This window comes from Pempheris klunzingeri, chromosome 18 (genome assembly GCF_042242105.1).
Source record: "Pempheris klunzingeri isolate RE-2024b chromosome 18, fPemKlu1.hap1, whole genome shotgun sequence".
In the NCBI taxonomy this organism is placed as follows: domain Eukaryota; kingdom Metazoa; phylum Chordata; class Actinopteri; order Acropomatiformes; family Pempheridae; genus Pempheris; species Pempheris klunzingeri.
In genome coordinates, this window is record NC_092029.1 from 15,905,648 (window position 1) to 15,931,941 (window position 26,294).

At 40.7% G+C, this 26,294-nt stretch overlaps 1 protein-coding gene across 1 annotated transcript in view; it reads left to right on the forward strand.

Moving 5' to 3' along the window:
- The window catches only part of lama2 (laminin, alpha 2), a 165,835-nt gene that overhangs the window by 111,025 nt on the left and 28,516 nt on the right, over nucleotides 1-26,294 (forward strand). The window contains exons 29-45 of the mRNA XM_070849929.1: nucleotides 533-709; nucleotides 856-1,041; nucleotides 1,245-1,363; nucleotides 1,646-1,763; nucleotides 3,531-3,683; nucleotides 8,240-8,364; nucleotides 8,582-8,668; nucleotides 9,082-9,275; nucleotides 12,387-12,529; nucleotides 13,318-13,416; nucleotides 15,255-15,366; nucleotides 18,723-18,885; nucleotides 22,613-22,691; nucleotides 22,779-22,910; nucleotides 24,652-24,768; nucleotides 25,137-25,300; nucleotides 25,728-25,866. Of these exons, the coding sequence (XP_070706030.1) occupies nucleotides 533-709; nucleotides 856-1,041; nucleotides 1,245-1,363; nucleotides 1,646-1,763; nucleotides 3,531-3,683; nucleotides 8,240-8,364; nucleotides 8,582-8,668; nucleotides 9,082-9,275; nucleotides 12,387-12,529; nucleotides 13,318-13,416; nucleotides 15,255-15,366; nucleotides 18,723-18,885; nucleotides 22,613-22,691; nucleotides 22,779-22,910; nucleotides 24,652-24,768; nucleotides 25,137-25,300; nucleotides 25,728-25,866 (2,307 nt within the window). The remainder of the gene's footprint in view (nucleotides 1-532; nucleotides 710-855; nucleotides 1,042-1,244; nucleotides 1,364-1,645; nucleotides 1,764-3,530; nucleotides 3,684-8,239; nucleotides 8,365-8,581; nucleotides 8,669-9,081; nucleotides 9,276-12,386; nucleotides 12,530-13,317; nucleotides 13,417-15,254; nucleotides 15,367-18,722; nucleotides 18,886-22,612; nucleotides 22,692-22,778; nucleotides 22,911-24,651; nucleotides 24,769-25,136; nucleotides 25,301-25,727; nucleotides 25,867-26,294) is intronic.

The window sequence follows — 26,294 nt, forward strand, 5'->3', positions numbered from 1 at the left end:
GACTGAAGGAGAAAAGAAAGACACCTGCTCTCCGCACGAGTCCTGGACTCCTGGACACCTGGTTTACAGAGTCTGTGCAGTATAACTTGAGTGATTGAAACTGTAATTATGACATTCTACCCTTCCATATAGGCTCAATTGTATCTGGCTCAATTTATGTCAAGTACCTCATTGTAAAATATTGCTCCGTAACCAAAACTGTGTCTGAAAGGTGTACCTCAGCAAAATCTGTAATTTTTCATTGTATAACTCCATCCTGCAGTTTTAGTCGTTCTCCTTCTAAGAACAGAACATCCGTGATTGGTAGCCATTTAATACCATTTAAACCAAGTCATAGGTATCCACAAAATATGCTCAGTAAATACAGTATCTACACCAAGATCAATTCTAAAGGCAGCATGATATACAGTATGAACAGGTTCCACAGAGTTGTCACTTTGTCTTCCAAAAAAAAGTATTAAGTTCTTGGGATTAATCATTAAGGATCTACGCAGCATGACATTAAAATTGCCGTAACTGTTTTGCGTCCCAGCTAACGCTGAAGCCAGAGCAGACGGTGCTCCCCCTGGTGGACAAGTCCAGCACTGTGGAGACCAGGAGAGGGGTGAGCTTCCAGCACCCTGAGATCCTCGCGCACGCAGAGCTGGTCACCTCGACTCTCTCTGAACCCTACTACTGGAAACTCCCAGAGCAGTTCAGAGGCTCTATGGTAGGAAACCTCAATGTGTTTGTGTTATTTTGATGGTTTGTTTTTGTTATTTTGTAATACTTAGCTTTGTGTTTTGTGATATTCCAAATCGATAGTTGTTAGATCATTGCAGTCTTTGTAAACCACTTCCCTGTGTCTTTCTTTAGATCACAGCATATGGAGGCCAGTTGAAATACGCAGTGTACTATGAGGCCAGAGAGGAAACTGGTCCTTCCTCCTATGAGCCTCAGGTCATCATTAAGGGCGGTCCTAACCACAACATCATAATGACACGTCACATCCCAGGACTTCAGATTGGTCAGCTAACCCGCCACGAGATCGACATGACAGAGGTACAGTAGGGCTTTGCATGAAAGAGGGACATCACTTCTTCTATTACATACCAACTACAAAAATAGATAGAAAACGATCCTACTTATTTTTGATGAGCTCTGTCAGTCAGTACAAACACGGTTTATGGCATTGGTTGGTAATAGACTACAGTGGTAAAATTGATTTGTCAGTGTATTTAGTATTTTTGCATTTGTGTGTACAGTATGAGTGGAAGTACGCAGATGGCCGTTCCATGACTCGAGAGGACTTCATGGATGTCTTGTTCTATGTGGACTACATCCTAATTAAGGCATCACACGGCAACTTGATGAGACACAGCCGGTAAAATACACACACAAACACACTAGCTTGCTCTACTAAAAGCCATTTCCACACCAGAAACATTATAACTTCTAATGATAATCATTGTTGTCCTCTCTGAATATCCCATAAGACACACCCAAATATATATGTATAATTATTTTGACATGATGAAAGGCAAGTATCTTAATTTCAGAATTTCCAAATATCCCATCAAACACGGAAGAAAACGACTGTAAAGTTGTATGAAATTGTTGTACTAATAGATTTGATTGGTAATTTTTTCCCCCCCCTCTTTTCCAGTATTTCCGAAATCAGTCTAACGGTGGCTGAGGAGGGCACACCAACCAAGGAGAGCGAGACAGCACATCAGATAGAAAAGTGTGATTGTCCAATGGGATACTCTGGATTTTCCTGTGAGGTGGGTGCATGCACAGTTGGAGACCTTATATCAGCAAAAATGTAAACTTTTCCAAAAGGTGTTTCTAAGAACTTTCAACTTTCTTAGAAGTCAGTTGTTATAGTTGTCAGCAGGTTCTCATTGTTTTGGGACTGTACTTCAAATTTCCTTGTTTTTTAAAGCATTCAGTACAAGTGGAAATAAAAATCTGAAACTACTACTACTTAAAGAAAAATATTCTATTTTTGATAAAGAAACCTTTAAAAAAAAATTATAACTACCCTCTAATGGACAAACAATGTAATGACCACACATTTTGTAAAAGAAAAGTATTTTTTAATTGTATCCGCAAACATACACACCTAAACTAAAATCTCTCCTGATTATATTTCCTAATAATCTGATCTAATATCTAAACTCATGTTCAGAACAGATAAAATCATGAGATGAATTTTCACAGTGCAGCTGGTGAATATGGATGGAAACATGTACCACTTCTCATTTCTGTAACTCACTTGGAGTATGTGTAACATTTCATGTGATAAAAAGAACAACTGTTCACATTGACAAAACCTACATTTCGCATATAACATTCCAAACATTAATTAGAGTTTGAGCTGAACTCACCTTCCCTTTCTCAGTGCTCAGAGGAATCAATGCTTTATGTGTGCTACTTTCACACGCAGAGAATGTAAACATAGAGGTCACAGACTCAGTTCTCAATAGTATCTCACAAGTTTCCAATTTACATTTACTTCAGAGTTTTAAGCCTCTCTGGTGCCTTTCAGACTCCCCTGTGTTTTTTTTTTTTTTTTTTTTTTTGCTTTGCTTGGTTAGGATTAAGCCTCACTGAGCGTCTCTTCCACCGCGTTGTGATTTTGTCAAAGCAATTGACTTTCAACTGCGTCCAGCTCCTTCTCTTAAGCCACAGAAAGCATATAGCAGAGACTCAATCTTTAGTTTAATGAGGATTTTGTGGAGACAGCTTATGATACACAGAGGCAACAGTTCTGGGCAATTCCGCTGGATGGTGGCGCCTGAGTGCCATTTAAGCATTGTATTAATCTCAAAGGAATACATGAGTTGCCAGCAAACTTTTAACTGTATTTGTCAACCTGTGTTTCACTTTGTCGCCTGCTACTTGGACTACGGGGGGGAAAAAAAATAGCCGTGTATAATTTAAAAGCTACAGATACTGTTGAAAAAGTGCCAAATGGAAGCCAAATAGCAAACGGTAGCTAAACTTGAAATGTTCAGGTCGTAGAGGGCTTGGCTGACAGATGGGCATTCTATTTGTAGCTGCCGTCGTTGTTAATAAAGTATTTTTAAACGGGCGTTTAGCGCTAGCAGAGGGAACAGATGGCCCTTTAAATGGACTCCATTAATTATTACTGAACAGGAGAGAGAGGGAGAGAGAGTTACCTTGAATGGCTGTGTCTGTCTGTGTGTGTGTGTGTGTGTGTGTGTGCGTTGAGAGGATATGTTCAAAAGTTACTGAAGGGAATAACTCTTAATTGTGTGTATGTGTGAAAGAGAGAGTGGTCAACAGTTGCCCAGAGAAATAACAATTAGGGATAATTATGTGGGTCCATGTGCATAGTTGCCGAGAGAGTGTGAGTGTGTGTGTGTGTGTGTGTGTGTGTGTGTGTGTGTGTGTGTTTATTACAAAATCATGCATAGCGTGGGATTACTGGGAAAATCTCTATCAAAGCTGGATTTTATTTTTCTGTCTTTCACCTACTCATTATCTGTCCGTCTGTCTGTGCCTCCGCCTGTCTGTCTCTGTAGGAGTGTGCTGCAGGTTTCTACCGTCTTCGCGCAGGTTCCCTGGCATCTGCTCCTGCGTCCAGGGTGCCCACCGCTGCAGGCATGGGCAGCTGTGTTCAGTGCCAGTGCAGTGGGCACTCTTCCACCTGTGACCCTGAGACATCCATATGCCAGGTAAATGATGTGCGTGTGTGTGTCTGTGTGTGTTTGCCGCTGGAGACCCTCATACAGCCATATGCCAGGTAGCTTCTGGAGAGGGGAGCGAGGTGAGAGAGAGAGAGAGAGAATGAAGCAGGGCGTGTGTGTGTGTGTGTTGGGGGGGAATGTCAGGTACTGTAATTAGCCCTGCAATAATTAACGACCCCGGGCTTATTCATATTTTGTGTAATTTCCTCTGCTCTGGATCTGACCCAAAGCTACATCCTTGCTTTTAGAAAGAGGGGTGTAGGTGATCTTATCAAAAGACCTATAATTAGCACACATTAAGGCAAAGACATGTGACCCAAAATGTATTCAACAGTTAGTTTTCTAAAAATGATTGTCACAGTGGAACAGTGATCACCTGAAACTGTTGTATGTTGATTTTCTAGCTGTTCAGAAACAAGCCCTTGCCGTTTTTTTTAAATTTAGTTGGTGCAAAGGAAAAAATGCCAAGACCACACGAAGACGAGAGGTCCGCCTTCATGTTTGTTGTGATAATGTGTGTTTGCGAGATGTTCTGCCTGCATGTCTTTTGTAAATACAAATGCCAGATGTTAGCTGTGAGTCACTTCCAGCTTTAATACAAGTCCCCATCTGAAGACTTTGTTCTCAGGGCACAGGTCATCACTCAGATTTGATCTGTAAAAATCCCTGCAGACTGAGGAATGTCAGTGCGTACAGCCACAGAGAAAAACTGTTCACTCTGTCTGAAAGATCCATTCAATTCAATTCAATTCAATTCAATTTCATTTGTATAGCCCAATATCACAACAGAGTGTCTCATAGTGCTTTACAAAGTTCACTGAAATAAACAAGTGTAAGCGAACAAACAATCTAATAAAGAGTCCAGCAGTCGATGAGGCCAATGGATCAGTCCGATGGATCAGTCCGAGGCATCACCTGCCCTTTATGACCCTCCTTCTTCGGGAAGGAAAAACTCAAAAAACCCAGTGGGAAAAGAGAAACCTCCGTGAGCACCACAGTGAAGGAGAGATCCAGCTCCCAAGGACGGACAGGCTGTAGCCTTGGACAGACGCACATCCATTGGCTGATGGAGAACCACATCAGCAGGACCAGGACCAGGATCCATAGGAACCAGGGAACCACATCAGCAGAACCAGGACCAGGATCCACAGGAACCAGAGAACCACATCAGCGGGACCGGGACCAGGATCCACAGGATCCACAGGAATCCATCAACTGAGACTCGTTTTGGACAGCTGATGAGGAGCCATTTAATCATGTGACTTGTGGTTAGAGCACCACTGCACAGAATAAACACGAAGATAAATAGGTATAAACATATTGTTGCACTGTGGACTGTCGTTTTGAAGCCTCGAGAGGCCATCTTGGTCCCATGGTCGTCGTCATCTTGGCTGCTTTGAGCCAGAAGTGGTGTTCGTTGTCTCTGATTGGTTAGTCACAAGCTAGTCCAGCCCCAAAGCATATGCCTGCTTTATAGTCAATTTTCCTCTAAATGGGGCCATGATTTACAAAACAAACATCAGGCTGTAATACAATCACACCTCTTCTTGGAGCCAGTAGAGTCGCCCCCTGCTGGCCATAGAAAGTCTCCTCCACATTGGCTTCACTTTTCAGACCCAGAGGCTGCATCCACTTCTTTTATGCAGTCTATGCTTTAGACTTACTCAGGCACTAAGAGTGGCTTGTTTCATTCAATAATTGCAGCTGTATTACAACTTAACTTTCAGGAATGCAGAGTTGTAAACCAACAACACCATCAAGTGTCCAATGCAGCTTTTTAGTCAAAAGTTTGTTCGAGGTGGAGCGTTCCATTTGGCATTCGGTCATGACAGAGTGTGACTCTTGATTACTGGCTCGGTGGCGGTACAGCTTAAAGGTTTGCAATTATGTGGAATGGTTTTTCTGTAATCTTCACTCTGATTAATTTAATTTGAAATGTAACCAGCAGTTCAGTCATGCACATGCCATAAGTGTACTATTCTTGAAGTAATGTAATTCTGTTATGAAATATGGATTTAAAGCGTAATTCCTTTGTATAATAGACTCAAATCAGCACCATCGCAGTCCTGACAGAGGAGGCTTTCAGGCTGTAATCAGTGTGTCCCCACACACCAGACAATAGCTGTGCTCCAATATACTGTAGATGCCAACGTTTTCTTGTCCCCCTCTCCAGTGTTCTCTGCTCTCTAATTGTTTTTAGTGGCTTTTTCCTACCTGCGATTCTTCCTCCTCTCCTCTGCCTTTTATCTGCTCTGCTTTCTTCTACTTCCTTCTATTGTTTCTCCTTCCTCTACTCCTCCATATTCTAATTCTAAATTTCCCTCAAATCCCCTTAAATTTTCTCCCTTCTCATCTCAGGTTATGCGTTTACTCATCCATCGTCTCATATCATCACTCCACTGTTTTCTCTGCCATTTACCTTCAGTTTGCTCATCTTTCTTTCCCCCAATCTTCGTCTACACCCTTCCTTTTCTTTCCTTCTCACCTCTCCTTAATTCCTCTAGTTTTGCCAATTTGTTTCACTCTCTTTTTACTCCTCCCGTCCCTCGTCTCTTCTGTTTGATTTCTGTCTCTCCCTGCCTCCGTTTTTTTCCTTGCCCATTTCCATCTCGCTCACCATAACAGCGTCATTAGCATTTTCTAACCGAGCAGGCTAAATTGAAAATGCTAAACGAGTTTGTTTCTGTGGTAATTAGCAGTAACGAGGAACACAGGAAGTTAATGGAAATGACTTGCCTCGTTAGGAGGCAACTTCCTGTTGCACTGATTGACGTTCCCATTTTCAACAAACAAGGGGAACACATGAGACAGAACCCTGGGGATATGAAGAAGAGAGAGCTGCATGTTTGTGGACTGTATGTAATATATTTGTGAGAGGTTATATATTGTGTGTGTGTGTGTGTGTGTGTGTGTGTGTGTCTGCGCATACAGTGGATGTGACATTTACTGTGTATTTATATAAACACACTCCATATTGTATGTGTCGAATGAATAGATATTATTATATGATATCTTATGATATAGATATATTATAGTATTTAATATATATTGTGTGTGTGTTATAATGAGCATAGCCAAAAATAAGCAGAAAATAAACACAAACATCTCTGGATATGAAAATATCCAGATATGTCAGTGTACCCCGGTGACCATCCTCATAACAAGAGGTGAGTGAATACCAGCAAAGTAAATGAGTATTTTAAATCGCCTGCTCTTGAGGGAGGAAGCTTATTAAAGTCTTTGACGTGTGCGAACTCCACCTGTCAGCTAACAGCTAGCTGGCCGTCGCCACGCACGGCCTCACAGCAGCTCATCATGCAGGAGTGGGACTGGGCCCGAAAAGCCATTCATTACTATGTGTAGACGGCTACATTTCCTATCTAAAATAGCCCAGGCTAGATATTTCTGTGTTTGGGTGAAGGCCCCTAGAATGGCTCAGAAACTGTGGGTAGTGAAAAGAAATAAGTAATGACTTCCCAACTCCTCCGGTAGAAATGCTCCGCGCTGCAGAAGCAGCCGCGATCACACTGGGTATTTCCCAGGGACAGTCCGGATATGAGAATCAAAATAAAAGTCTATGGAAATCATCTGATGGCTGTTTTTCATCTATTTCTCTCAGTAGACTGAAGTTTTCTAAGAGACAGGCAGCTCTGAAGAGACACTGAAGAGACTTGAACTGAAATCACCTTTCTGTCAGCATTTTGTCAAACATTTCACTAATGTCTCAGAATTTACCAACTTACAGCAAAGCACACCAGTGATCAAAAGTGCTCCCATTATCCATCAATGTGAAATGAGCAGACAGCGGGTAGTGATAGCAGTATGCCACTATTTTTTTCCTCTTTTTTTATACTCTTCAACAGGCGTTGTGTCAGTCCATCAGTGGTGCCAGGATAATTATCTCGCTCACCAAAAAGCAAATCTCCCCGATGCCATTTTTCCCAGTAATCAAGAAGGGGATGATGTGTGGGGATCCCGCCTGTTGCCTCTTCGTTTACTCAGTGTCGACTTGAGACAAGTAGACACATTTGAATTGTACACAGCCACAACAGAGAGTTCCTCCAGTTTTTAGTTAGAGGATCTGAACTATGCTGAAATCTGTGCATTCATGAACTAGAATAGATTAATTTAATTCCATAGATGCCTACAAAGCGTTTAAAAATAATAAAAATATTTTGTCTTACTCAAGCAAATCTGGTGTCTCGTTTTCTTTGTGCCAGTGGCAACATACAACATGCAGATAAAAGTGTTGCTTAACTGCTGTTAATTTGATTTGAAAAAATAGTTTGCTCTTAATAAAGATGAAAAGCTTTTTTGATGAACAGCAAGAGTTTTTTTTTTGTAATTGTCTCACGTCTGTCTGCATTATGTTCACACAATCAAATTCTACATTTAACGTAACCACCCCATGCTGGCCAGATAATGATGGGAAATGTAACACCCACACATCAGGGTTAGAGTCACCGCTGGGTTAGAGAATGAATGGAAGGCGATGTAGTGTCTTCACAGATAAAACATAAATGTGTTTGTGTTTGTGTGTGTAGAACTGTCAAGACAACACTGAGGGGGATCGCTGTGAACGCTGCGCTCCGGGATTCTATGGTGTGGTCCGAGGTTTCCATGACGACTGCAAACCCTGTGCCTGTCCCCTCACCAACCCAGAGAACAAGTAAAACTTTCTGTGTTTATTCATTTCTTCTTTTCTGATGGTTGGTCCCTACAAATTGAACGTATGATCATGAATCAAATACGCATCATATTAGCTGTAACATTTTTATGTGCATTTCTGTTATTTTTCTCAGCATTTTTACACGTAGACTGTAAAAGTATTAAATTACTTATTTTCTGTTCACTGGAAATGTATCTTCTGTAATCTCTGTGTCCAGTTTCAGTCCAACTTGTGTAGCGGAGGTATTCGATGACTACCGATGTACCGCATGTCCTGAGGGATATGAGGGCAAACACTGTGAAAGGTGAGACATACACACAACACCAACACACAGAAACTCACAATATATGTAATTATTTAAAACTTCATGAACTTTGAACTAATGAAATTTTAATGTGGGACATGGGATGAATAAGATACTCCAGACATTGGGACAAAGTTAATACTTTTTAGAATTTTGTAATGCACAGTGAAGTAGGTAGTGTACTATATGGAAACATCTGGTGGGGATGAGGCTAATTTGTGGTGTATATGTACATTCTAATGTAAAAGTGCTCAAGTGTGACGTTTGGTTACTTCAGCAACGATTGCTGGAGAATTTTCTTTTCACTTCCTGTTTAGCGTCATTTGTTGGCAGTCTTCATTAAAAGTAATGGAAGCTTTTACTTGCAAGCAACAATGAGCTCCTTTTCTTCTTCCCATGATCCCCCTGTCCAGATGCGCCACTGGTTACCACGGTAACCCACAGATGCCAGGCGGCCGCTGCGAGGAGTGTAAGTGTTCCTCGTGGGGAGCGTTGCCTGGACCATGTGACCCGGTCACAGGCCAATGCCGCTGCAGGGTCGGGGCGTCGGGGAAGTCGTGTGACCAGTGCATGGGCAGGCATGTGTGTGGACCAGCTGGGATCATCTGTAAGACTAACACACGGCTTTTTATTTAGTGTAATGTTGGTTCTCCTTTTTCATGCTTTTTTCTTGTTGTTTATTTTCTTTTTTCTCTTTCTTTATTGTTATGAGAATATGAATCTCTGTGCCAATACTTGAAACGGAAAATAGAAGCTGAAGTCATTATAAAGGCCTTGATGACTAGTCTCCATTAACAGAAGCTACCACTAGTATCACAGTAGTTAACTTTACAGCACCAGATCATAGCAAAGTGTCCTTAGATTACTGAAACCTACAGGCCTCCTCTCTCCCTCTTTCTTCTGTGTTCTTCTATTCGTTCTGATTAAGAATTGTCCCCTGATGTTGTGATTTTTACGTTATTTTGGCGATGAAATGCAAATGAGCAGTCAAAGCCCTTTTCTCCAGTTGCCATGGGAGACATGAAGTCAGATTCAAGTCATTTAGAAAATAATTTCAATGTAATTTGTAGCTAATTTAAACTTAATATGACCATAATGGCAGGGCCAATTCTGCACCATTAACATGTCTAGAGGTAAGAGAATATAGAAGAAAAGGTTGTAAGACAGAGGCTGATGTGAAATTGCTGCTGTCAGGTCAGAGAGGAAATTGCTTGCTCAGGTCTTTATGTGTTCAGACACAAAGCATGTGTTCATAAATTGGCAGCGCGAGTGCTGCAGTGCACCCTGATAGCAAACCGGTCGCCTCTGCGTCCAAACTATAATCACAAGTCCTGATGGTTTACACTGAGTGGAGCGATCAGACTGCTGTGCACTTGTTGTAGAGTGATTGCACTCTGCATTTTGCCTCTGCTCTGTCCTTTTTCCCATTCTATCAGAGGCAACCGAGCACTTTGGGAGTCTGCAGTCCTGAATGAGTGAAATGCAGGTAGCATCTCCCAACCACATCATTTGCATTATAATGCACCTAGATTTCAATATGTGATGTCATTGGTTGCAAATGTTGCTGAAATCCACACAAGAGTTCATTTACTCTGTGGTGAAACATACAATAAATTATATGACAGTATAATAGTAGTAATATATTTCTAAATAGGAAAATGGCATAAGTACATCTGCTTATATACAGTGAAAATATCAAAAAATAAAACTGAAACAAATATAACCATAAGCCATTTGAAGATGATGTATCCTATTTGACTTTTCTATATTTTTAGTTTAATTTAACTTTTCATTGTCTCAGGAGAATAAGATATAAAACCCATCCAACAAAGATGCGGTTCATTGAAAATCTGATCAAAGCCACCAGTTATGAAAAACCATCGTCATATGACACTGTAACATGTATTGTATTTAAATATCTGCACTGTGGACAGCAACATGATATCTACAATATAGCACAACCTGGACAAACTCACCCTGGACTCACAGTAGAAATACACCAGAGGCCCTGCCTACAAAGCTGTTTTGTAGATGCAAAGATTAAACCGAACTTTAACAGCGGTAAGTTACACAGCACAGGCACAGGTGTGTATTATTGGACTTGTATGTCGTGCATGTGTGTGTGAATTTCCAGTGTGAGGCATGAGTGTACTAAGCTGAACCTAAGATAATATCACTGGGCTTTACTTTGGGTCATCATTGAGCTTCTACTTTCCATGGTTGTGATAATAAATTCTAATATGCTGCGTTTATTGTACACTGTGAAGAAAGCATGTGATGATGTGCATCATTTGACAGAAAAATGTAAATTATTGTCATCTGAGCTGCACCGTAGCTCAGTTACAGGTCTGAGTCTATTGGCTTTGTATTATTTTAGAGTTCTATGGTCACAGTCCATGTCGTTGAAGTGAAACATTAGTTAAGTACTTCTTAACAAGGAACATCTAACATATCGCAACAGTCACTTCGTGTTTGTATGTTCAACTGTCCCAACTGCTAATCCACTCTGAAGCAATTTCATTTTTACCAAGTGGACTGTTCAGCCATAGTTTGACATTATTGGTTTTAGCTTTAAGGAACATAAAAATGGTGTGACTGGCTTAGATTGTTAGGCAGACAGTATATTATGACATGTAAACATGAGCATTGAACAGTTTATGGCCTTTTCAGTTGTGTGTGTCATTATCCGAAACAAACACAGGCAATATAAAGACAACTTGTTGAGTGTAAGGCTACAACACCGCTCAATCATCAAGACTTCACCAAGCAAACTTGAAGGTAGCCATACGTACACCATCTTGTGTAAACTGTCCAGAAGAGGAGGCAGAAGCTAATTTTAGAACCTCTGGCCCATCTTGCCAAACGCTGTAGAGACAGGCGCCCAACCAGCACCGCAGAGAGCAGACCGTGATGGAAGTGAGGCTTTCTGTCTATAAGCACATCTTGTGTCTGTTGAAGAGGATGCTTTCAAGCTGTGTGGAAGTTACAAATAGAATCCTTCATCACTGGGGATACCTCAGTGGCTTGGATTTGACAAGCCGCTATTAACTCCCACATATAATGTACTATACATTTACTGTACGTGTGTGTGTGCATGAATGCATTAGTGTATTTGTGTGTTCCAGTTTTGTCAGAGATTGATAGAGTAGAAACCGTTTTTATTTTATTTAATTTATCTTTGATTTCCCTTGTCAGAAATTTTAATTTCTGCAATAAATCAGCCTCAGGCTATAGAAGTGGAGAGAAATTCACATACACACGATACAGAAAGATGTGTGTGCGTATATCTGAGTGAATCCCCTGGTGTGTGCTTGTGTTAGTGTGTGTTTTTAGCCTGCAGTGTGCTCATAATAGGTGCTTTTGCCTCTCTGTGCTGAATTTCATGCATCGACAGCCCTGTCTTTCTGATGCCAGAGTCACTTAAACACAAAAACACAAGCAGTCACAGCAATCACACACTGATTTGTTTTCAGGCTCACAAACAAAGCACAGAAACACCCATTCAATAGTAAATATACACATATATGACTCCTCCTTTCATTTTCTTTCTTTCATTTTTCTCTGCCAAGTCAAAACTCTGCACAAGTGTCAACATGTGTGCGCGCGCACACACACACACACACACACACACACAACCAAGCAAACCATTTGTAAACCTCTAATAGATTTAGTTGGACACCAGCTCTGTCTAACTGTGTGTTTATATTTGTTTTTCTAGCCTGTGATGATGAGTGCACGGGTTTGTTGATCAGTGATATGGACCGCCTGTATCGCATCATCACTGAAGTCACCCTGACCACACCCCTCCCACCACCCTATAAGGTGTTATACCGCTTCGAGAACATGACTGAGGAGCTCAAGGTAAAAAAAGATGTTCTCTGTCTAGTTGTAAGGGGTGTTTTAGAATATTATAAAGCTCATGTCCTAACAAATGTTAATCATACTACAGCAGTGGTGAAGTCAGCAGTAGTCAATCAGTTAATTAAACTAATGCTATCATTAAGGTTTGATGATAACTGAGCATTCTATCTATTAGCATATGGTGAAAAATTAGTAAAATCATTTTAAAGTCAGTTATGGACAATATATTAAAGGCCCCATATAATCAAAAGAGAGTTATTGAAATACTTGGTTGTCAAATAAGATTTCACACACACACACACACACGTTCAGCTCACTCAACCTGCAATAGTTAGAGGAGCGTTGTCATTAACATCTTGTATTGAGATTGGGTTTCAAGTGTTTTCAAAGTGTTATGAATCCTAACATCTTTATTTTTCTTTAATTGCCACCTCCTCCAACACAAATCATCATTTGCGGCTGTTGAGCATTTTCGTTGTCAACAAGATGATTTAACAACACTTACCACGTTTCCAATGAATTGTGATGAAAAGTGATTAACTGTGGTTGCACTGAACTATGTTATTATCTTGTTTAGTGTGACAAGATTCAAATGTATTGAGTTTTATCAGGTATGTTTTCTGTTTAATTCTTTCTTCATTCTTCCCTCCCTCCTACCTTCTTTTGCTCATCCTCTTCTTTTCAGCTCCACAGCACAGAGCCAGGCAGTTCAAAAGCCTAGCCCTGGGCCAAAATGTGTCAGGCATTTCTCTGTGTAATTCCTTCATCTCCCTGTTTCTCTCCTGCAGCACATGCTGTCACCGCAGAAAGCTCCAGAGAGATTACTGCAACTGGCCGACTCCAACCTGGGATCACTGGTCGTTGAGATGGACCAGCTACACAGCAGGGTACCGCCGCTTTATTTTTTTCTTTTGACTCGACTTTAGTCTCAGTCATTGTCTGTCTTCCTTTCTCTCTCTTTATCCTTTCTTCACTCCCTTTCTGTGTCTGTCTCTAACATAACGAGATGGAGCAAATATAGTCTGTCGTAGGGAGTGAGATCACAGTGACACTGATGTACAAAGAACGGCGAAGTCCAGTTACTTCTACAACAAGCTGTGTGAGTTGCAGTAGAAACAACACAAAAAAAGGGTCCAGCCAATAGCCAGCTGCAGCATGCTGAATGACATATTAGTAGTACAGAAACCAATACAACTACTCTAACATGCTAGTATAAGTGTCAGAGGGATCTCTGAAACATTTGTAAAAACAAACACCTGAGTATACAGTTTGCTGGGACTGTTAGGTCTTCAGAAGGACTAATCATAGACAAAGTATGAGACGTTAAACCCCTGCTAGAGGCCCTAGGAGAAAACATACACAAATGGATTCAGGAATATACAATATACATTATAAGCTCAAAACTGATAACATGAAAAACTCTAAACTGGATTTAGACACTCTCCAAGACACATTGTCAGGATTGGGAAATACATTTTTCATATTGCCAAACAAAAATTAGATTTACATTTACTGTACTTGTTTACACCACCATTTCTCAAACGGCAGAATAACATGGAACCAACAGCAGGATGCGCGTGTAGCGGTCTAAAAACAACCTTATTGTGGCAGTTTATTTCGTACTTCAATGGTCCACATTTCAATAAAATTAGCACAAACCATTTGAGACAAAAAGAGCTCTAGCTTTCAGGGCCTCTGGGGTCCATTCAAATAAAATGTGGAAGGACTTGGATCTAGATCAGGATTGAGATCAAAAATCGTGATCAGGTCGTGCCTGGTATTGACTGAGCCTTATGAATTTTCAACCAAAAATGTTAATAAGTCACTTCAGTTGGAGGCTCTCAGCGGTCCCCCAGGCCCCTTGGCCTGCGCCCGCTAGACACATTCGGGGATCCACGCATACTTAAGCGTGTTTCAAATAAAGAATTTTAATTTTCTTTCATCAAACATATTCAGTGAACACCCAAAAGCATATGTCTTTGCCTCCATACCGGATGCAAAAATCTATACACACTTTGTTTTTTTCTCTTTAGAATCACAGTTATGTCTCTGAGAGGAGTTAACCAAAATGGAAAAACACTTCTTGTGGAGGAGGTCCACAAATGCCAAGTGGAGAAAAATAACACTCGCATTCACACTGTCAAGCTACACCCTTTTAGGGACTGGGACCTTGACATTTGTTGACAGCGATGCTATCACCCCAACACCCCATCACACACATGCTCGCTCACACACACCAGCTAAAATGATACACCATGGTCCTGTCAAATCGCAACAATAATTACCTGCTCTTTCTTCGTGTGTGTGTGTGTTAGATTGAGTGTCATAGGATGTGTTTTCATGTCTGTCAAGGATTCATCCATCTCTCGTTTTCCTGCTCTCCCGTGTGTGTGTGTGTGTGTGTGTGTGTGTGTGTGTATCTTGGTTAATGCGTGAGGTTGTGCTTTCTTCTTATGTCAATAATTCATCCATCATCCTGTTTGTGTTTGTGGCGGCATGTGAGTGCACATGCAGACATGAAAAACAGAAGGGAAACAGAGTCAACTACACACACTCGTACACAAACACACAAACATATTGATTGTGTGTGTATCGCCATCATCGTCTGTCATTCTTCTGTAAGACCTCATCCCTCCATCTTTTTCCTTCCTTAGTTAGACCGAAGTCAATATGTTCACTTATTCAACACTTGTTTATTATTTCATAATCTGTGTGTATGTTGTAGGCCACTAAGGTGTCTGCTGATGGAGAGCAGGTTGAGGATGATGCTGACAGGATTCATAAACGAGCTGAGGACCTGGAGCAGTTCATCCGGGATACACTGCTGGGAGCTAAAGGTAGCAGAAATGAACACCACCTCTCCTCCATTAACTGCCTCCGTGTCCTGCCAACTGGGATTTCTGGATTTATCTGTCTACTCTCACTAGTTTCACCTGTCATTAGAGTATATTGCATTATGTTACATTATATTAAGTGTTAGGGATCCCTGCGGGAAATTTAGGTGAATAGAGGAGAATGGGATATACATGTATATATACACAAATATGAAAAGGTACAAAAAGAAGATAATGAAATGAATAATTATACTGACAAACATGTTAAAAAGTAGCAATTAAAAATAAGTAGCATCCTCAGAAAAGCTTACAGGTTGAATTAGATGTAAAAGCAATACTGTGATAGGAAAAGTGTCAGTACCATCAGTGTTACAACCCAACATCCCCAAAAAGCAGAGACATGTATTTGCCCACCCTAGAGGGAGAGACACATTCGGAGCGACACAACCAAAACATATTTTTGCCTCCTTGTTAGCCCACTAATGGAAAACTTAGCTCAATCACAGCAAGTGATGGGCCGGCGGCCAGCTGCAGGCGCCTGGTGCCAGCTGCTGGTGCAAAGCCTTGCCTGAACAATAGAGACTGCAGCACTACTGACCATGGTGATAAAGAGTCACCCACCAGGTAGGGTGAAGTGACTCTGTTTATTTTATTTTGTTAGCAGCTAGTTGGCAAGACACTGTGCCCTGGGAGAGTGGCTGTGTGTGGCAACAGAGAGATTGTACAAGCAAAGTGGGGTTTACACATTTGCCAGGTGGAGGGAAACACCTCATCTAACGTGCATGCATACAGCCATTGTGCAGCATTTCATTGGAGTTCTTTATGTTTTTAAGTTCTGTGTAGCACAATAAAGAAAACATACCAACCTAGAGCAGGATGCTATACGCCCGATGGTTTAAAACATTCTCTCAAATCTGAACTTTGTGGTAGTTCACTCTGGCAGAGGACTTGTCTCAGTCCTCCTCTGCATGTGTAACTAGCAGATAGTTGTTCACTGCAGCTTCAGTATCCCTTTGCCAGTGCAGCTGCAGCGTCCCCTCCCTCAGTCCCTGCATCAGTGGCTGTGTGACCAGCTTGTGATGCGTTTTTGTCAGTGGACTAGAGTTGTGTGAGAGAGTGAGAGTGCAGTTCTTCTGTTCAAGCTGTCTTTAACAAGGAGTGCCACCTCCCAGGTCACACTGACCCTTTGTGCTGGAATTGGTCGAGCTCTTCTTTAGTTGCTGCCAAGGCTCTCTTCTTTTACACTCTCCAAGGTAGACCTGCCATATTAGACTGAAAAACAGATTAAATTAGTTTTCTTTTTTACCTTTGATTAAAAATCAGACAACCTGTTAAAGTAGTGCCGTGTGTCTTGAATGAGAATCAGTTCACCTTCACTGAAGATCCACTTGCTCTCTTTCTCTCATTTAAAAAAAAAAAAAAAAGGGTTCCATGTAAAACTCTCCATTTCAAAACATTAGTAATTTTGATTACCATGATGAAATTTTTATGGCCTTTGGGGTAAAGAAAACCTACCAAACACATTCGGACTGGCTTTGATGAAACTGTCCTCTCCTCGTTGCTCTGAGCTCTCTGGCCTTCTGCCTAATCGCAGTGTGATTGTGTGTGTAGGTATCTGTGTGTGTGAGGGAGCGAGAGAGAGAGAGTGTGTGTGTGTTGTGGCTCACTAGATGATTGAGAGTAGCAATTAGAGACTTAATTAGTGGCTATCACAAACACACACACACCATATAGTACACAAACACTGGTGCAGATACGCACATATTCATATAACTATACACACACACACACACACACACACACATAATGAAGCAAAGAAATACTGTACACACTTGCCTCAATGTGTGTGTGTGTGTGTGCTCATGTTTACTAGATACCATAATATGATTCCATCCACGTTTTAAGTGTCTAATTGGCTTTTAAATCCCACTATGTAATTATATGGCTGTGACACACACACAAACTCACTGACTCACAGACACACACACATACAAATGCGGCATGCGGACACATACACACATGCAGTACAGCTGTTCATTAGCATGATGGCTTTAGTTCTGTCTTGGCTCTAATCACATCATGTTTACATTTCAAATAAGAGGAAATGCTGCCCACCCGCCCACCTACAAACACTCACACGCACTATTTAAGTTTCAACTTGCTTTAATCATACCACGATTCCATTTCAAATGAGAGAGGAACACACCATCACCACAGACACATGGCACACGCACACAGTCAGCTTGCTGCATACACATGCGCATCACGGAAATACAAAACAGACTCTTAAGCTCTGTGTTTCGGTCTTGCACAGACACGTGCACACTCACACACACACGCGCTCCTCATTAAGTTCCAGCAGTTTGAATATTATTCAAATGAGCCTTGGAGTGTTTTAGTGCAGTTTCATCATTGATTGCTTTGCCTTTAATTTGATAAAAGCAGGGCAAACACAAAGTCTGCCAAAATCACTGGCTTTGAATGGTGTTAAAACACTTAGTGTGTGTGCATGTTTGTTTATGTGTGTTTGACTCGCAGCGTGTGTCTGTGTTTGAATGAGTGTGGATCAAATGGTGTCTTTCAGTTTGAGCCACAAGCTGAGACGTGGCAGTAGAGCCCATGGACGCAGCTGTATATTGTATATCTTTTACAACATGAAGGCATCTCTACATACTGAACATTTCTATAGGAATATGATTTTTTTTTTTACCAATTTAATGTAAGCTGAAATGCTCTAATTATTTAACCATATATGTTTCCTGTTATTGTGAACTATATCGTGCATTAAAAAGACAAGATAGTACCTGCATCTTAAATGCATTTGATCTGTCAGACTGAAGCTATACAGGTATATGAAAGTCTGTCTGTGATGAATGACTTTGCCCAATGCATTTCTTTATGATCAAATACCTGCAAAACTAATGGCATTCCCATGGGGCTCAACTGCATCCAACTCTGCTGCTCTGCACAGACTTATAGCCTCTTTTAACTTGTTGTTTCAGTCCTTGACTGGAAGTTTACTTTATGATTCACTCTCACCACTCTCTTCACCTACTGCCAAAAAACCTCACTGTGCAAAACCTGCACATCACCAAACATCAGACAGGTTATTTTTCCTTGTTGCTAACTTCGTCTAACAGCTGGCTATGGTGATAATAGGTAATACTATGTCTGTTGTATGTATCTCTCTTGCTGTGTAGTTCTTCTGCCCCAAAGTGGCCAAAAAGTCAATAGATGCAGGTTTAATTGGCGAGCAGAGCAATTAAAATAAAATCAAAATTATAACAAGACGCTTGAGGGCATTTATATAATTTCCATGGTATCCTCAATGCAGTGTTCTTGTGCGTATGTGTGTCCAGACCTCCAGTTGAAGGCTGCTGAGTTGAACCAGACTCTTTCACGGAGGGATGGAACTCCAGACAAAAGCCTGAAGGAGATGAAGGACGAGATCCAGGCCATGCTAGCCGAGATGAGAAAACGACAGCTGGGAGGGAAGAAGAGCATCGCCGAGGAGGAGATGAAGTATGGACACACATGAACACACACACATACACACCAGGTCATGTATCTTTCTCCCACACACAAAAAAATCCACAGATTTAGAGAAAACAGACTAGTCTTTGTCCCAGACACACAATTTCTGAGCATGCACACACACAACGATGAGCAGCCTATACTGTAGCTTTAAATGCCTTGATGAACAGAGTGCAAATATGCCAAGAGTAGATTTTGGAGTCAGGAAAAACTGAGCTTTGCTATTGTTCACTTTTTGTTTTAAAGTTTTATGATTTTTAGTGTTTTCTTGTCTATAAGGAAAGTGATTTGAAGGCTACCTACTTTTCTATCTACATACCTTCCAACCTGCCTGTGCACTTGTTGAATGTGACCAGTTTTCCACAAGGATGGCAGAGCACCCAGAATTTGAGCCACAGCTCAGCGACAGACTCTTGTACAGCGAGCTAACCCCAACCGGCTATGGAGCCATTGTCTCATGGGATCTAGTCTTAATCTTGCTAGTTTTTGCAATACTGCCCACCTTCCCTTTAAATGTTGTTTTTGTGTTTCCTTTTTAAGTCTTGTTGATTGATTTTACCAGAACCCCCATTTCCCTCATCACTGTTTGCATGAAACCATGTTTTTGTCATCTACCTGTTGTTTTTGCTTTTAATTATTTAGCTATTTTTTGTTTTTTTTGTTTTCCGCACCTGTATGCTAATGCTTTGCCTCATGTGTCTCAGATTACCTCTGTCCTTGCTGGGATTTGATCTCATTTTTAAATGTTCTTGCTTGTTGTTCTGCGGATGTTTCCCCACAAGACGTGTTCTTTTGCTGAACTTGCACAAAAAGAGAGAGAAACAGGAGAAGAAGAATATGCCTAAAAGCCACCTTCATGATCAGTATATATATTATACCTAAAAAATGCCAGGATGTCAACTACATGATGCGTTTTCCCTCTGAACCATGTACACTGTACATTTAAAAAAATCTCTTTTAATTGCATTTTTAGTTTTTAGATCCTTGGGTGTATTTCTCCCAGTGTCCATGCAATCAATGGCTTCTATTAATTTTTTGTGCATTATGAAAATTAGTCAGGACACTGTCGTAACTCGAGTTGTGTGATATATCGATGCAAACATCATCCCTGCATTACATTTTGTCAGGAAGGCCTTTTCAAGTTTATTCGCAGAATTGTTTGAAAAGTATGCACAGTGTTACCTCGTATTGATAATGTAACTTTGACAAAAATGAATGCAGACTTGATGTTTATTGCTTTAGAAGTTTCTAGAGTCAATTAGACTCTCATTGATTTTCATATACAGAAATGAATGGAGTTCAGTGGGTGCCTGGAGTGGCAGAAAAGAATGCAGTAACAACATACAGCATGGTTTTCAAAATGGGCCGCTGTGGACTAAGGGTGCACGATTTGTGTGCAGTAAAGCCGTTAAATCACAGAAAGACGCTGGCCCTTAAGTTCGTTTCTGTCTTTGATGTCATGATTTTTTGTCTGTGTCTTTGTTGACACAGGAGACAGCAGGAGTTAATATCTCCCACTGAGCAGGCATCTGATTGCTACATATCCTAAAGCCTCGACTTTCTGCTGATGTTGTAACAAAGTGTTTCTCACTCTCAAGTCATTTGATGGAATTAGTAATCTACTCCCCCCCACCCCACACCCCTTTCTCCCCATCTCGCTGTCTGCCTCTTTCAGCAGCAAATGTTGACGAGGTCGATGAGTTAATTAAAAGCACTGTATCGCTGTAGGGGCAGAAACAGAGAGACGCATACAGAGAACGTGTAGCGAGAGGGAAAGTCACAGAGGGAGATGAGAACAAGTGACAGATGGACACAGAGTTGCAGTGGTAGAGAGTGTGAGAATAAGAGAGACAAAGAGAAATTGCCACTGAGTGACTTGTCTGTCAGCCTGTGGTTGATTATATGACTGAACCCTGAGGGGAGATTTCAACCAGAGCAGCAGAGAAAAACACAGAATCAACAAAGGGATGCATCAGCAAAATGAATAAAGCTGATATAGTTATATAAGATTCCTGTTTTTCCATATTTTATATAATTTCAGTATGTCAGTAGTCTGTAAAGTTTGTGTACATACTGAAAATTTGACATTTCATTCATATACTGCATAACTTAATGGTGTAAAAATCAGTTGGGTAAATGGTTGTTTTTATTAAGTTATTTTTCTTGGTGCTATTCCCTAAAGGGTTCATTAAAGTTTCATTATACCAAATCATTACCTTGCATATATCCCCAAAACTGTATGAAATTGTCCTCTGAGTGATGTCAACTGGAGGACACAAGATCTTTGTTGTCTTAATTAAAGCTGAAGGTGAAAAATAAGGCTCATTAAGGGACACTATGGTAAGCATATGGTTATTAAAACAGTTTTAAATATTTGCAAAGTAAGAAGGCTTTCTAGATCATGTCGAATCAAAGCGTAATGAGAAAATTTGGAGTGAACTAAAGGCTGCATTGCAAATCTTGATGGTCTAATCAAATGAAGCAAAGCCTGCAAGACGGTCAGGGCATTCAACTCGAGCTTGGGACTGCACTGACAGCCACACTCAAAGGTGGTGTGAAAAGCCTGCCATAATAGAAAGGAGCAAGATGTAATTGTTTATCTCTGGACATAACAAATTACATTTTTAGACAGTCTCTGGAAGCCAATTATAGCGTTGTGCTACAATAGTAGAGAATGGCTGGAAAAAATTGCCTTGTCACCTACACACAGCTTGCCAATCACTGCAAGAGGTTGGTCTGAATGTTGGATCGTCACTCTTTGGAAAGAAAGGTAGAAATTGAAGGCTTGAAAGAAGAAAGAAATTGCACACGGCCCTGCCAGTTCAGACGTTAGCTTTGCATACCGACCGCTTAAGCCATCAGTGCTCTTCACCCCCTCTCGCTAAATGCCTGCTGCCACACTCTTCGCCTGAAAGTTGTCTTCCCTTGGGCGGTAAATTATTATCGTCACTCTCTCTTTTGACGGGTCAGAGCCTAGATGCCAAATATCAACGCTGTAAATATTCACATAAAAATACATTCCATGTGAGTTAGCTGACAGCACTATAGTTAGGGTGAAAACAGCATAGCAAAGCTGTGAATAATTGATGAAATGCTCCTTTAGTTTGAAGTCCCTTTTTGTCGTGCTTGCACTCTGAGTAGCTGTATTGTCAGCTCTGGGTATCTGTTGCATTAAGCTGAATACATACTGAATGTGATACAAAATGTATGGCTTAGAATATCTTCATCAGACACACACACTGATGTCTGCCGTGGTTCGGCTTTAGTCGTTCTGAGTGACTTTCTCTGCCAGTTTTATCTGTTGCTTTTATTGATGTAGCATGCCTTGCTGCAGCGTACATTAGCACATGTTGCTTCACACGCCTACCCAGTTGCATGAAAACGCACACACACATTAGTGTGATGATATTTGAAATGTTTTACGCTGCTACAATTTAATCCAACTTAGCCTGGGGGGTCAATAGAAGAAAATCAGCAATTTCATTCCAGCATTTCACCATTCAGTCATTTGGAGTGATTATTGTCTTTGCACTAGCCGAGGCTCTGTCACGCATCACAATAACTCTCCTCTTCTCGCCTCTCCTCTGTGAATTGTTGCGTTCACAAATACTAACTTATTCCACTGTTCCACTTTAGTAAGCCTCAAATAACGCTGTGTGAAAGGACCAAAATATAAATGTAAATATTCTAATCTCTCCCTTCCTCCTCCTTCTAGCTTAGCAGAGGAGTTGTATCAGAAAGTGAAGAGATTATTTGGTGACCCCCATCAGGCCACTGAAGACCTCAAAGCAGAGGTAATTATAGTTTCCAGTCTTTACTCCTTTTTGTCTTCTGCGGCCTTAAATGACATTAGCTTAACGCCTCTGCACCTGCTTCCCCAGATAAAAGAGAAACTCTCAGACCATGAGGGGAAGCTCCAGGAGGCCCAGGATCTTCTCCACTCTGCCCAGGGAAAGACGAGGCAGGCTGGCTCACTGGCTGAACAAAACCAAGCTAATGTCACCATCCTGGAGGTGCACACACACACACACACACACATCCACACACAGAGTACACACGCAGAACACAGTCAGAAAGCTTTGCTGCTGAATGTTCAATCATTTCTATACTCACTATTTCACTGCTTTCTCAGTTTCTCATGTGTGGTGTAATTAGCTACTATTCAAGTGATTTACTGCTGATATTCTTTCATAATGTTAGATCTTTACCGTGTAAAGCAGCAGATAAACTATAAACTATTGATTTTTTTTATTTTCTCTTATTAATACATTGAAATTGAATTATGTGAAAATACTATTCCATCCACATTCCCACAATCCTTATAAATACTTGTCATCCTTTCAAACTAAGCTGCCTTGGTTGATGGCAAAACATTCCATTTCTATAGATAAAAATACGTTAATTTGACTTTTTTCTCTCATCTACACGTGACCAATAAGTGAATCTTGGAGAGAGAATAGATTCCTTGTCATCAGTTTTTCAAGTAAAACTAAAAAGTACATTTTCAACCAGTAATAAGTAATAACGCATGACAAGTCATGCTGCAACACTCACATACAACATACAGTACTCTTTGCAACATACAGTATATCTAATCCACCCTTCGCAATGAAGTGATCTTCTTAAGCTGTCATGGTCTGTTTGTTCTACTCCTCTGCTTCGCCTAAACAGCAGCTGCTACATCACTCACATATGCTGTAATATTTCACCAGCTTGACTTCCAAGTTGGCATCTACGTGCAGGTTATCACGTCTTTGTACCTCCAATCTCTCTCTGTGCAGGCATATGCAGGAATTATATCTATTATTGGTAACCATATATCATAAAGGCACACAGACGAGCTAAGAAAGCCAGATTTTACACACAGTATTTAAACTTTTGGGATTGATCTTCTAAAATGGAAAAAAAAAGTCCTAAAGCTTGGAAAGAATCTTAAAGACTGGAGCATCTAACCATTTATTCATCTCAGACACCAGACAACACTCATTCTTTTTTTTGTCCTTCTAAGCCTTTTGTATATGATTCATCATCAATGAAAGCTCACGGGCAGCACTGATTCCTAGCAGAGCAAAACAACAAGCACTTTATCGGGAAGATTATTATACATGTCCTAGAGGAAGCATTCTGCAGTGATCACACACACACACACACACACAGAGTGCACTTTATCTTTTCCTTTCTTTTATATATCTGTCTTTGTCTTTCCCTGACCCTGCAGTCTTTTCCTCTGTAAAGAAAAGCTTTATGCAGTGAAGAAATAGGAATGCGCTCAGAACACGCTGAGGTTGTACGGAGTTCACACGTTGTTTAATCAAATCACTAATGATGTGTCTCTAGTGTCCTCTAACTGCTTTTATTATTTTCAATAGCTGGAAATCCTTTTTACCATAAAGACGTTCTATGAGCTAGTCCGTACAGAAAAAAAATTATTTTCCTGAATGATTGCCATGTCTTTATTATCGTAAACCAACTTTCATTGTAGATTTGACTTCAGCAAACTGACCAAAACGGTGTAACATCCAAACAGACTCAGACATAGACTCTGCTACAGTTTACTAGATCTATACACGTTTGCATGTTGCACGTCTACAATGATGTGCCGAAATTATATATTTATATATTTTTGTGTGTAAATGAGAAAATAATCAGAAGATTAATAATGAAAAGAATTGTTAGGTGCAGCCAGTGCTCATATGTTGCTGCATCTTGTGCAGCTATTTATCCTGTTTTTCTGTTGTTGTTTTGTTTTTTCAGAGGAAGCACTCTGCAGTGAGCGGAGTGAGACAAGAGGCTCAGAACATACTTGGAGAAGGAGAGCGTCTACTGGATGAAGCAAACCAGCTTTCTGACAACATCAATAAGGAGATAGAGGTACTGAGGTCAACCTTGTGGTAACCTGTAGAGCCCCTGTGACTTCTTTAAAACCTCCATCTAACGTGTCATATTCTCCCTGACGCCAACACCATGTGTTCTGGCATCAGGAAAGCGGAGCATGTGGAAGTAGAAAAGAGGTTTTTAAGTATTTTGACTGTCGCTCACTCTTTGTTCAATTCAAATGATTTTATTGGCATCACATGTACGTGAGTACAAGTACTAATTAGCAACAATGTCACAGAGGGCATGACAATATGGCAGAGGTAAATACTAACACAAAACGATTCATAGGGTTCATCCTTTTTTTTTGCCAATCTGAACTCCACGTTACCGAGTGAAGTAAGCAGAGCCTCTGTTTTCTGTAGGACTTGGAGGACATGGGGAGAGAGCTGGATCCTCTCCATGAGCAGCTGAATGATAAAGTCAGTCACCTCACCGATGGTCTAAGCGACGGCAGGCTGGCTAATCACGTGCATGACACAGAGGAACACGCCAGGCAGCTGAATGAATCTGCTGCCATTTTGGATGGGTACATATAAACACATCACCACACGTGTACACATTCTCACTGGACTAATGCTTATAGGGTCTACATGGGGCTCAACCTAGTAGATGCTTAAACAAGTGAATTCTGGATTTATAGACAGTTAATCCACCATCATTTTGATAATCAATTGATATATTTATCAAGTAACACTAGCAAACATTAGCTAGCTACATTTTTTTTTTCTTACTTTTGGTGTTTTGAATTTGGCTCTTGTAACATGCATATGTCATTATTTTTCACATTTTATAGACTAGATAGATAGGTAACATAGATGAGGTTTTGATGGTAAATGTTGTGTCTCAGGAGTGTTTTGCATTTGGGTTTTCATTTATTAACAAAATGTGCATGTAGCATTTCGAAAGGGACATAACAAATCTGTTTCTCTCTTTTGTCCTGTTTCTCTTCACAGTATTTTGGCGGAAGCTAAAAATCTCTCCTTCAATGCAACAGCAGCCTTCAATGCCTATAGCAACATTAAAGCAAACATTGATGCAGCGGAGAAAGAGGCAAAGGCAGCCAAACAGAGGGCAAGCGAGGCACTCGCTCTGGTAAGTGGACATGTAGTCCAAAACACGGAGAATCCCAAGCACACGCTATTGACTAAATTTCAGAAGAGCTGCCTCCTTTAGGGTTTAATGAAGTACCCCATTATTTTTATTATGTATAATCCATTATTAGAAGAACATCCTGCGTCCAATGACTCTCCACAATTGTAAACAACAAATATTAGCTGAACAGTACAGGTATATTTGTGCTATATGTAATCCACCTCATACTGCATACATACTGTAAGTACAAGCTTTGAAAGCTATCCAAACCATGAAAGTGTACTCTTGGCACTAGAAGTGGTGGTCATGTGTGTGTGTGTGTGCGTGCGTGGGTGTGTGTGTATTTGAGTGGGCTTGTGTGTGTGTTTGTGTGTCTTGCATGCAGTAACAGTAATGTAAGCTTGGGCTCTCCATTAGTCATGGCTGAG